This window comes from Onychostruthus taczanowskii, unplaced genomic scaffold, assembly GCF_017590055.1.
Source record: "Onychostruthus taczanowskii isolate IOZ18803 unplaced genomic scaffold, ASM1759005v1 scaffold18, whole genome shotgun sequence".
Taxonomy (NCBI): Eukaryota; Metazoa; Chordata; class Aves; order Passeriformes; family Passeridae; genus Onychostruthus; species Onychostruthus taczanowskii.
Window position 1 is genome coordinate 519,688 of NW_024499017.1, and position 12,438 is coordinate 532,125.

Genomic DNA, 12,438 nt, shown 5'->3' on the forward strand with positions numbered 1-12,438 from the left:
CAAAACTTTTTTGAAAGGCTTAGGGAGATTTTTTTTTTTTTTTCATAAACAAGATGGGGTCACTTGGAACATGAAAGGAAGTATACGTGAAATCACAAGTTAAATCAAAATGTTAATATTAACAGCTGAAGGAAGAGAAAAAAGGATGAAATTTCCAACCCTAAAGTGGCACTGAAGGCTGGTTCAATGACTACAAAATACAGTGCAAATCTGAGGGCAAGACAATGCCCCTGATGATAATTACCAGGTCCTGGTATTAGCAAGAAAAGGGCATTTTTATCATTACAGATGTACCTAGAAGAAATGTTATTACCCATTAAAGTCCCCTATTATTCTGCTGTCAGTTACCATCTGTTAATGAAGTCTTCATGATCTGACAGTTCATTCTCTAATTGTCACCCTGTGCCAGTCTCTGGTTCACAGCACACTGTGAACTGAGCCTTCATATATTATACATTTCATGAGCTGAGTTTGCCAGGCTTCACCTCTGATGTGATCTTTATCTCCTCCCTAAGTGACAGCCTCCCACACAGCCAGCCCATGGCTGCAGAGGATCCTTTGTGGGCTGGTAAATTACAGACTGCTCTGCTATTCTGACAGTGGAAGAGTATCCTTATGATCAAGCATTTCTTTCAAAGTTTGCAAGTCTCCTGTGAGAGAGTCAACTCCAGTGTTTGTCATTAAGAGGTATTTAATGCTAATTATCCTGCCATTCCCCAGCTCTCTCTCCAGAGTAGTTTTTAAGTTTCCATAGATACCAACTCATAGCTCTGTTGAATAGCACCCTTTCAAAAAATTGTATTTTTTCCCCTCAAGACAAGACTGCTTATACCTAGAACCCTGTACAACTACATTCATGTTTTAACACCTCCTATGTACTCTGATGTCTCTCAGATGCTTCTCTCCCATGTGATATTCCCACAACTACACAGAGTGAGGTGCTTTGGGCGCGTGTGGCATTTTAATAAAAGGTCCACAAATATTCAGCACACTGAGAGGGAAGCCACACAAAAGCTAGTCAAAAGGAAACTCTCAAAGAAACAGATTTTAATTACTTCTTTTCTCAATTTTAGATGGCAAAGGGATGTGCACATGCTGGAATTCTACAATTAGAGCATTCTCCAGGGGAATTAAAAAAAAAAAAAAAGGCCAGGGGTTATTCATCAAAAACCAAAGCAGGTGTCCAAATAATCAGGCTGCAATTCCCTCTTCCCCCACTCTCCCTGCAACAGCTGTCACTGCAGCACCTCTAGAGATTTGGGGAACTCAAGCTCAGTTTTCTCCTCAGTCTTTCAGCTTCCATTCTGAATACATGAACGAAGAGAGGGCTAAATGGTTGTATCTCTGCCACATCACAGAAGGAAACATGAGCCTCAGACACATTGCACTATAACCAAATTTCACCTGTGTAACTCAAACCTGTTGCCTTTTCAGCTTTGAATGGTCTGATATCAGGCCAGGTCTGTGCACTGCCTTCCAACACCAATGGCTAATTCTGATACTCTCTTCTGATCTCTCTTCTGGTTCTGATATCCTTTCCTCCAACACATCAGGTATCTCAGTTTAGTCACTTATGAATAAGTGTTTTCAGAATTGATATTCATTTGTTATTTAATCTTGCATTGTCCTGCTGGATGGAGGCTGCTCTCCACAGCAAAGCCCTAATTGTGTTTCCCTTTGATGCAAGAATTCATCATCTGGCTCTGGTTATGATCAAGGCTGAGATTTTGAAAACCAAGGGCTAATTATGGTTAATATGGAACATCCAAACCAGATCAGGCCCAGTGACTTAAATCCTGTCTCCCACAGAAAGCTTTGCTGGGAAAAGAGCATGAAACAAAGCAATCATATAATGATTACTTCCTCAGAATGAAATCAAACTTCCCCAGAACACCCTCCTAGTCTCCAAGGATTTGCAGTACAGGGAATTCTTGAAAATGAAGTTGCAGGTTTGTGTGTAATTACCCTCAATGGATAAATTTATGGTTAGAATTTACAGGAACTTTCAGTATCCACTATGCCCAGTGACTTCTGATACAGATAAAATGCATGTTTAGGGATGCTGGGGAGAATATTGTGAGTCTGTGCTTGCCATCAGCTTGCCATGGAAATACCTTCCTGGCTGGGACCAGGGGAGATACAGAAGGCAGCCGTGCCTCCAGCTTATTCCTGGGGAATGCCATCTACCGGTGGAAAAGAAGCTGTTGTGCAAATACATTCAACTGCCAGAAACACTGTTTGCCTAGAACTCGAGTATCACTCTGACTAGAATTGCCAGATTAGCAGGATTATGTATCTGGACATCATCAGTGCAAATGAAAGAGGTGACATGCCAGGGAGAAAAGGAACTTTTCCAAGGATTATGGAAGAAGGAACTAAAAATGTGAAATAAGCCACAGTCTCGGTACCTTTGATTTTTGCAATGCTCTCATCACCAATACAATGTTAAGAGATATTTTTGGAAGTCTATCCAGCCCTCACTGAGTGTAATCAGAGAACATTTGGTTCTCTGTAATGTACTTGCAGCCAAGAGACAAAATCGGGATGACATCCTTTGATGCTGGCAACATAAATGAAATTGCCTAAGTGAAACACTGATCCATGAAGTATCCAGGATGGGAAGCACACCAATGCCAAACATGCCAGACTGCTGAACTGGTAACACAGGGTACCAGGAATAACAGGTGAAACTGCTGAATGAATCCAGAAGGAGCAAAAGGAAATAAAATACTTGTAGTGCTTGTATTTTGTTACCATGCCGCTCAGTTCTAATAAAATTCTGGTGTAACCTTAAGGCACTTGCCTATGGGATGACTATTTCTATTTATTGCAGCCTAATTAAGACTAGTTAAATCATATTTCAAGTCTCTCATCTGTATTCATCAAACTCACAAGTCTTACTTCTTGACAAATTGTTATTAAAGCAATAAAGCCAGACATGGAGGGGACCTCAGGCTCGTGGTGTTTGGGTGAATTCCCACGGAGTGGGACATGGCAATCATGGCCTCCCCTGAACTGCACAACACAGAGCAGACCCCACCCAGCCCAGCCTGGCCCCTCTGCCTCTTTGTCACATGTGAGCACAAGAGGGCTTCCTTAAGCAGCAAGTCACACTGGCAGAGGATGGAAACCAGTTTCTTGATGTGTGGGCAGGCAAGGCTCTCAACAAGAACCAAAGGGTTGCAGTCTGCTTTCTTTGTGCCAGAGCCATTCCCTTGCAAGTGCCTTAAAACCAGGCTGGCATAACTACACCAGCTGCTGCTGACACCCACACCAAGAGCCACAGCCACATCCCTCACAGGACTGAGGTGTAGTGGATGTTTCCCTACTGAAGAAAAGAAAGTTCCCTCCTCAGTAAATGGTAGGTGACACTGTGAACTCTGAAGCAGATGCCCTTCCACTGGCACTGATCAAACAGTTGACTTTTCTCTGCATGTGTGGGAACAAGAAGAAAAGGTGAACTGCATCATATGCAGGAAGACTTCTACAAAACATTAAAAAAAATGAAGGGAATCAGTAGGCAAGCAAAACCCTGGCTGGCAAAGGGTATAAGGTGAATAGGAAATGGTCGTGGCAGAATTTAATTTTCCCCATTAATTTAACTAGGATTAGCTCCAAGAGCAACATTTGATTTCCCAAGTGATAAAGCCTTATAGGCATTTTCTCAGAGAGTCTAAAAATCATTCCTTTTTTCTTGGCCAAAATACAATCACTTGTAGCAAAAGGATAGTTGACAACAACCTCTAAACATAAAACGGGGCTATTAACAAGTAAACATTTTGTCAAGATTTATAAAATTACTAATGTGTAGTTTCTTTTAAATAAGTGAAGGTTCCAGCTATGGCAATCCCACTCTTGAAGTGTGCAACAATTGCCCTTTAGCTTTGGTACCAGGGAGCATGTGGCACACCAAGAAAACTGCCCCCCATGTGAAAGTATCCCTGTAAAGAGCAACAAGAAGAACATTATGTACACTGTGCTATTTGGAAAAGGCACAATGATTTAGCTTTGGGTTCAGATGCAGGCAAAGACCCAATGTAAATATGTTTATTACCTTGCTTAACTGTAAGAAGATACCAGGGATGTCTTCAGCACCCTCTGGCCCAACAGGCTCTACAGCCAGCTGGAGCGTACCCCTCTCCATGAGGTTTCCCAAGTATTTTTGGAAGTTGATTTTGGCCTGTTCTGGGAAAAGTGTTGTCTGCCTGCCATGTGGTAAAATCATTCTGTTTTTCTGTCATTGCTCTGGATAGACTCACCCACATATGCTCGAGTCATGATTCAAACAGTGCTCAGAAATTACTGAAGCATATCTTTGGAAGTGAATACAATTATCAGGAAATCACAGGGGAAAAAAAGTTAAAATTTCAGAACACATTGGTATTGATATGCCTTGAAAAACAACAATATAGCTTTCATTTTCTTGAGCTATTGTTATTCCTCTTTACTAACTCTAATAATTTACATATCTTAGAGCAAGAAAATGCTTGAAGTCTGGATTTTAAGACCTGTTGTTCTAAGAATGCTGCCCACCTAGCACACTTGTGTCTGCTGTCTGCAAGGTCTCTGGACAGCACTAGCACAGTCTTCAACAATAAGTCTCCAAAATGCAGAGTTATGGACTGATAGTTCATGTTTTTAGGAACAGAGATTTGTTAAGATGTCATCCCTTGCCAAAGTACCAATAATAAAGGAGCATTAAAAGACAGTAAAGGCAATTATGGGACTTACTGAGAATCTCAAAATCTGAAAAATACTACAAAAGCTACTTCACATAAAGAACACAAGTTTACATGCTGCAAACACACTGAGCTGCTGTAAAATTACTTTACATTAGAGGAGTTAAAGAATATAGCAATTATTCATGAAAGAATAAATCCTTCCATGTTTTCCTGGTGCTTGAGATATTTATTTTTTCTCTTTTGAGTCTCTTGGCTGACTTTATCTTTTATATACCACAACACAATCAGAGAACAGTTAATATCACAAGCTTGATCTTGTCCAAACTGAAGTGAATGGAAAACTGCCAATGGGGCTCAAAGAGTCGAGAAAATTAGTCCCCAAACTAGGAGTTAATAATAATCACTTTTGTTTTGCATGGCTTTACTTATTTGCTTGAGGCAGAAAATTATATGGGGACATGTAAAAGGAGTATTTTCCTCACACATGTTAGATATGCAGATGCCATTTCTGTCTCTGGACTGGCTGTATCATAAGCAGTTTAAATTGCAAACTATCCTCAGTGGAACTCCTGATTTACAGACATTAACTGGCCTGGAATTTGTACTTCTAGCACTGACAAAGGCTTTATCTTTCCCCCTGAGGAAAAGGCCAGCCCGCTGTTACCCTGAGAACACATGCTTCACCCCAGACAAACAATAGAGAACTTATTCAGCTGCTCGTGTTGGCTTACCTGATGCCCATTGGAATAATTCTCTTTAGAAAGCTGCTGTGATTGCTTCTAAACTTATTTCAAACAGCTGATTTATGCAAATCTTTATAAAAGAGAAGTTTACCACATGTGAAACATTGGCTGAATTAAGGGAAGGTTATGCATTGGTTTTGAGCAAGCTCTGTTGTCTTTTAATGATAAAAGGGCCCCGCCAAAGGCAGCAAATCCCAAAGTGCTCTCAGCCTCCACAGAACTCTCATGGAAAGGGAGGCAAAGCCCGTCCCCTCAATGGCCACGTATTTTAAGGCAGATGAAGACCCAGAGGGCCAAATCAGGAGAGCAGAGATAAAACTGCATTTCCTCTTCTGAATCACCCTTCAAAGTCAACAAAGCTCAGCAGCCTGAGCAGCTCTTTCAGGGGTCACCGTGTCCCCCTCCTGCTCCCCGGGCCACCTCAGCCATCGTGCCAGAGGCTGAGGGAGGCCCAGGCCCTTTCCTGGCTGCTCCTGGGTTTGGTTTTTGGAACAGAGCTGCCTTCCGTGGTAAAAGTGGCTCCTTGACATCACTTCTACAATGCACTTAAACACTGTCCAAGGCCACTGCCAGTTTTGAAAAGAGATGCCTCAGAAATACCTCGTTCCTGCAAATGTGGGAAGGAGCAGCCAGGCAGGGCTGTTCCGGAGGGAAAAGCTGAGGCAGAGCTCGGCAGAGGCCGAGGATGGATGCCCCGAGGGCGAGAGCGCACAGCCCGCCCGGAATGGCAGAGAGCAGAGACCATCGGGGAGCGCCGAGGGCGTGAGGCACGGTGTGGGGAACCGGGCAGCCAAAGCAGCCTGCCCCGGCAGCGGCTGCGAACGGACTGGGAGAGGCTGGGAGCGTCACGGCCGGGCTGGGGAGGGGCGGGCGGCGGGCACGGGGGCTCCTGCCCAGCCGAGCCCCGGGCTTCAGCCGCGGGCTGGGTTTCTGGCACTCTGCCCTCTCCCCAACGCCGCCACCGCACTCCAGAAAGTTTCGCCGAAGCGGCCAGCGGGCGGCTTGGGCTGGGCTGGGCAGGACGGGGAAGGACAGGGCAGGGCTGCACCGCCCGGCCCCTCGCTCCGCCCGGCGGGGCTGAGCGGGGCGGGGCGGTGCCGCAGCCGAGCTCCGGGTCCGGGCAGTGCCGAGGGCTCTCTCCCCGCCGGCACCATGGCCCGGGACGGGCCGTGGCTCAACCTGTCCGGCAGCGCCTGTGCGGCGGGCGGGCCGTTCCCCGCCGGCACCGCCGCGCTGCTGGCCGCGCTCATGGGGCTGCTGGTGCTGGCCACGGTGCTGGGCAATGCCCTGGTCATTCTGGCGTTCGTGGTGGACCGGAGCCTCCGCACGCAGGGAAACTTCTTCTTCCTGAACCTGGCCATCGCCGACCTGCTGGTGGGTGAGTGCCGGGGCGCCGCGGGGCGGGGGGTGGCTCCGCCCGTGTCACCGCCGAGCTCTGTCCGCAGGCGGCTTCTGCATCCCCCTCTACATCCCCTACGTGCTGACGGGCGAGTGGAGGCTCGGCAGGGGCTTGTGTAAGCTGTGGCTGGTGGTGGACTACCTGGTGTGCACCGCCTCCGTCTTCAACATCGTCCTGATCAGCTTCGACAGGTTCATCTGTGTCACCAGAGCGGTAAGGGCTGGGCAGGGCTGCCAGCGGGGCGGAGGGGCTCCAGGGCTGCCCTTCCAGGCACGGGGGTTCGCTTAGGGCGCCTGGCTTTCAACGCCTCGAGCCTCTCTCGAACAGCACAAGAGACAGGGGCGAGCTTCTCTCAGTCCTGGAAATAGTTCTGGGAGTGATCGGCTTTGCCAGAAAATGCATTTGCTTCTCACTTTTACAGTGGAAGAGGCACTCTGCTTTAGAAACAGGCACAGGCTGTGTCTGCAGAGGGAACAAGGTGTGCTTATCTCCTCCCCAGTAACCTGCATCTTGAATAAACTTTAAAGTATGACCCAGCTGAAGCAGAGCTGCTCCCTCAGGACATGGCCATGCCCGCGCTGATAGCTCACGGCAGCCCAGCAGCAGCACAAGGCAGAGCTGCTTGCAGTGGGCATTGAGCTGTCAGGGGAATTTGATGTGTGTGGGTCAAAAGTGGCAGATTATAAATTAACATCTCGCACAGGATGCAAATGCCATTTCTATTTAATGGCCACAGAAACAGCTCAAGTTGTGTCTGCAGCACGCCACCTATTAAAAAAGGAAGATTAGACTTTGCACCTAATTTTCACCTAGACCATAATGCCTCAAAGTATTTTGGATGGTGTCAAAATAACACATTTTACCGTTAATAGGTTTCACACTTCTACACACACTTCTTGGTTATGTTCCACTCACAGCTTCTTAAAGTGTTCATTTAAGTTTGTTGCTCATTTAAATCATAAAAAGTACAAAGAGAGACTGCAGAAGCAGTTCAGCAGTTTTACCAACTTCTTTTTGAAGAGGGAGAAATGAACAGATTAATTCTTTAACAGTCAACACTCAGAATTCCTTTATTTTCTAGGTTCTGAATTAGCCATGAATTTTTCTTTCATAAACCAATCTCTCATGACTATGCACATAGTATAAATATATAAGCTAGACAGATTCAGAAACAGAAATGGAAACTGGTCTTAATAAATGAAAATAATCACCCGCTTTTAAATACTTCAAATTAATCCCTCATATAAAAATCCCTCCCAAGCAAGAGTACAGAAAATGACTGATGGGTTAGGGCAGTATGAGAACATATATAAGCAGGGCTATCTGAAGTTCCAAATTATTCTCCATCTCAATGAAAATAGTAACTTCCTCCAAGACCGCTCCTGAAATCATTCATAGCTTTGTTAAGGACTGCAAAATCAGACCAAGTTCAGACACACTCAGGTTTCCTCAGCTCTGTGGCTCCTCTACCAGAACAGCACTGGCTGTGGAGATCAAGGCCCACAGGTGGGGGCAGTAAACATGAACCCTTATTCTTTGGAATAAGAATTTAAGAATTTCTTATTCCAAAGGCTGTGTGGCTGCACCATGGAGATGTGAAGGGTGAATTCCAAGCCACTACATGAGTATTGGTCCTCAGGAACAAACATTCCAGGGAATCAGAAATAGAGAAGATGATCTTGACTGTAAGGTTCTGATGAATTCCATTGCTGATATGGCTTACTGACTCAGTGACACATTATTTCTGCACCTTAGCTTCTCTATTTTCTACATAACGGCAATCAGTTATTCTTCTGTAAAGCACTCTGCAGACCAAAACACTCCATCTATACACCTTAACTGCAAACAGGAATTCTTTAAGTACTTCATGGAAGAATAAAAATAAGTATATTAAACAGAAGAAGGTGTTGTATAGTAAACTTTTTGTGTGATTTTCACATTAAGAAAATCTCTCTACGAAGTAGAAATAAAAGAACTTGCCTGATATTCTGTGAATTCAAACCCTTTTACAGATTTAAAATTATTTTAAAATTCCAAATAAAGGGTCCAATAAATGTTTTTAACCATTCTGTAAACAGGTATCACAGCTAATGCAATTAAATATGAAACTGGTGATAGCCAATTCTGGGAAGAGCAGTGGTTATTTGCTTTGAAGGAGACTTGGTTTTCAAGCTTTTAAGATATGATGCACATTCTCAGAACTTATCCAATCACCTTGATAAGGTTTCTTGGAAGGCATATTTCACAAGTAACTCTTCTGTGATACCAGTAAGCTTGGTCTAAAAACCCTCATCCCAAAACCAGTTTCTCACCAACCCTCACGAGTGACAGAGGGCCATGCTCCAGAGCAGCCACATGGGAGATGTGTAATGTGTGTGACTTTTGTCCCTCAGGTCAGCTACAGGGCTCAGCAAGGGATGACCAGAAATGCAGTACTGAAGATGATGACTGTATGGATTGCTGCTTTTCTCCTCTACGGGCCAGCCATTCTCAGCTGGGAGCACATTGCCCAAAAGAGCATCCTCCCTGAAGGAGAATGTCATGCAGAATTCTTCTACAACTGGTATTTCCTAATGATTGCCTCTACTGTTGAATTCTTTACACCTTTCATCACTGTTACGTACTTTAACTTAAGTATTTACCTTAACATCAGGAAACGCACATTGCTCCGAAATGAAAACCTCTCACTCGGTCAAGAGGACTGTGAAATGAATTTCCAGGGGGAAAAAAGGGAACACACTGTGTTTTTTGTAAAGCCAGCTAACAGAGACAAACGTGAGAAGAGAGCAAGCAGCCTTCTTCCCCCAAGGAAGGCTCCAAGGCTTCAGGCCTCGGCTGAGCTTGGCAATCAGCCATCAAATCCGAGTGCCAGTCCTGACCTTCCACCCCTGCAGGTGGATGTAAAGACCAGGCCTCCCAGGAACGGCTTCTGCAAAGCAACAGAAAGCCTTTGCCACCCCAGCAGCAAAGTGGATGTTGCTAACATTATGGCAAACAGATTTAGGCTTTCCCGGGATAAAAGAGTAGCCAAGTCTTTAGCAGTTATTGTCTGTGTGTTTGGCTTGTGCTGGGCTCCATACACACTGCTGATGATCATCAGGGCAGCCTGCCATGGGCACTGTGTGCACCACTCCCTATATGAGATCTCATTCTGGCTCCTCTGGGTGAACTCAGCCATTAACCCTGTTCTCTACCCACTGTGTCACATGAGCTTTAGGAAAGCCTTCATAAAACTCCTGTGTCCACAAAAAGCCAAAATTCATCCTGACATTTTGATGTGAAAAGTAGGAAGAGTGAAAATTAGAACATATTGTATTTGGTGGGAACACCAAAAAGCAAGTATTGCAATACCTGCAAATATTTATGGAATATTGGTAAGTAGGCACAAGTGTAGATACTTATGAATATGTAGAAATATTCCAATATTCCATCCATGTAGCTGGGAAAATCACAGCAATGAAAAGAAAGGTCATTTTTCAAAGCTCTTTGGGAAATTAATGGTGTACTAGTGTTGAAATGCTGAAAACAAAAAATAACTTTCACGGCTAATAATTAAGAGTTCAGGCTGTGTCACTTTTAATAACTGTAAATATTGCTGGACTATCACAAAGCATTAATCTTAGATCTGTTACATATTACCCCAAACCCACTTCAAGACATCAAGAATCTCAGTTGTTAAGTCTAGGATGCTTTTTCCCTGGCTCCACTTGGTGACAAGCCAGACAAGGCATGACCAAAGATAAAAACACAGGAGAAGCATGGGACAGGAGGCAGCACAACAGTGATGTTACCAGAGAAGCTGAGCAACTGCAGCAGGTAAGGGAGCACTGATGTGAGGGAAAAGGTGATGGAAATAGAAGAGTGAAATATTTAGTAGAACAAAGTCCAGGAACAGAAGTATAAAGGGGTTTTGAGCTTTTTAATAGGAGATACAAGAATTGGTAACTTACACACTGGAAGTTTCACTAGGAGCTCCCTCCCTCAGCAGTGACTTCCTGCCCCCCACCAGGGTCCTGCATGGGCAGGAATCTACTGAGGTCAAAACCCCACTCCTTACAGGGCTGAGGGTATTACTCTCTGCTTTGCTCTAAGGACAGAATAAGCTAAGTAGTCTATGAGATCCATGACAGGGCTTTAGGTAAACTTCCCTTGCAGTAATTTTTAAAACATTTACAGTTGGACCTTCACTGCTTCTGGCTAGATTTAAAAAAAAAAAAAAACAAAAAAAAAACGAAGTGTTGTTTCCCCTACCCCACCCATTCAACCTTTCCATCAATCAAGTCACTAGTGGTCAAGAAAGTATTTTCAAGTGTTGAGGTATTTCCCAGATTATGCATCATGACTGGCATGACTCAAAGTCTGTTACAATTTACAGCCTTGCTACAGCCCAAGAGTCTCTGCCATTGTGCCTGAGCCACAGGAGCAGCTCACACAACTGATTCTGAGTTTGGAGTAGATTTGTCCCACAAGGTGTCACATTGAGCGTCACTAATGATACAAGTTTGTTCCACCATCACCAGCATTTGCTACATAACCTAACAGATGCTTTCCTTTGCTGACAAGTGATAGTTACTGAACAGCTCTAATTGTCCATTGCCATAGTCAAAATGCATGGTAATACAATTGATCTTAAAGTTTACAGGCAGTAAAATTATTTACTTTGTAAACTTTCAATAAAAGTAATTAAGAGCTGTGGAAGAGTCCTAACTGTGTAGCCCTAACAAGTGGGAGAGGGTGAAAAAGCACCAGTATACAACATTTGGGTGACTGCAGTTGAAACCACAAAGCTGGTATTTCAAAGACACTTCCTAAGTTACAAGGACTAAACAGACATGGTTAGCAAATACAGTAAACTAGGAGGGCATATCCCTACACTATGAACATATCCACATGAACATAATCACCACATTCTGCTATGGATGTGCTATAACAAAACAGCTTAACAGGTCTATGAGGAACAGTTTCAACAGATAAAGAGCAACAGGAAGATTTTTGAATCAGCATCAGCTATAAACCTGGGGAAGTAAAGCCTTTAAATTATCTCCCCATTCATTCCTCCTCCCTTCCAAGCCAGACTTATTCATCAGTATATTAATGATCTAATTGTTGTCTACTCTGCAATTGTTTCCTAGGATAGTATTTGCCTTTCTCAGAAAACAGGTAGCACTAAATTACTGATCAATCCCACCAAAATCTCATTTAATATCCAATCAAGCCAGGACACATTTTCAGAAAACAGTGGTCACTCAAGGAGTAATTCAATTCAGTTATCTTTACAACACCACGTTCAGTCAAGGCAAACCAGACAGGTCAAAACTTCCAGCAACCAGCATTAACCCATGGACAGGACCAGCTTAGCAGCAGCTGCCACTGGCCGTGCTCCACTGCTCAGGTTCCTACAGCACTGCCATTCAATTGTCACTCTCTGGCACAGAATCCAGTAGGATTCTTCCTCACTCCAACTATGTCATAAAAACATTCTGAAATGTGAGCACACATCATCTCACCACCACGTGGAGAAACACTGGCTTTGTGTCACAATCTCCCACATTAGAAATGCCAGCAGCTGCCCGGCTTGGCCAGGGTAACTATGCCTTGATTCTTCTGCCCCTGC

At 44.3% G+C, this 12,438-nt stretch overlaps 1 protein-coding gene across 1 annotated transcript; it reads left to right on the plus strand.

The window, feature by feature from the left end:
• Positions 1–6,577: 6,577 nt before the first annotated feature.
• LOC121333840 (histamine H3 receptor-like) lies at positions 6,578–11,519 on the plus strand. The gene is made up of 3 exons (XM_041400593.1): positions 6,578–6,803; positions 6,871–7,037; positions 9,218–11,519. The coding sequence occupies exons 1-3, from the start codon at positions 6,578–6,580 to the stop codon at positions 10,103–10,105; spliced, it is 1,281 nt and encodes a 426-aa protein (XP_041256527.1). The 3' UTR covers positions 10,106–11,519.
• The last annotated feature ends 919 nt before the right edge of the window (positions 11,520–12,438 follow it).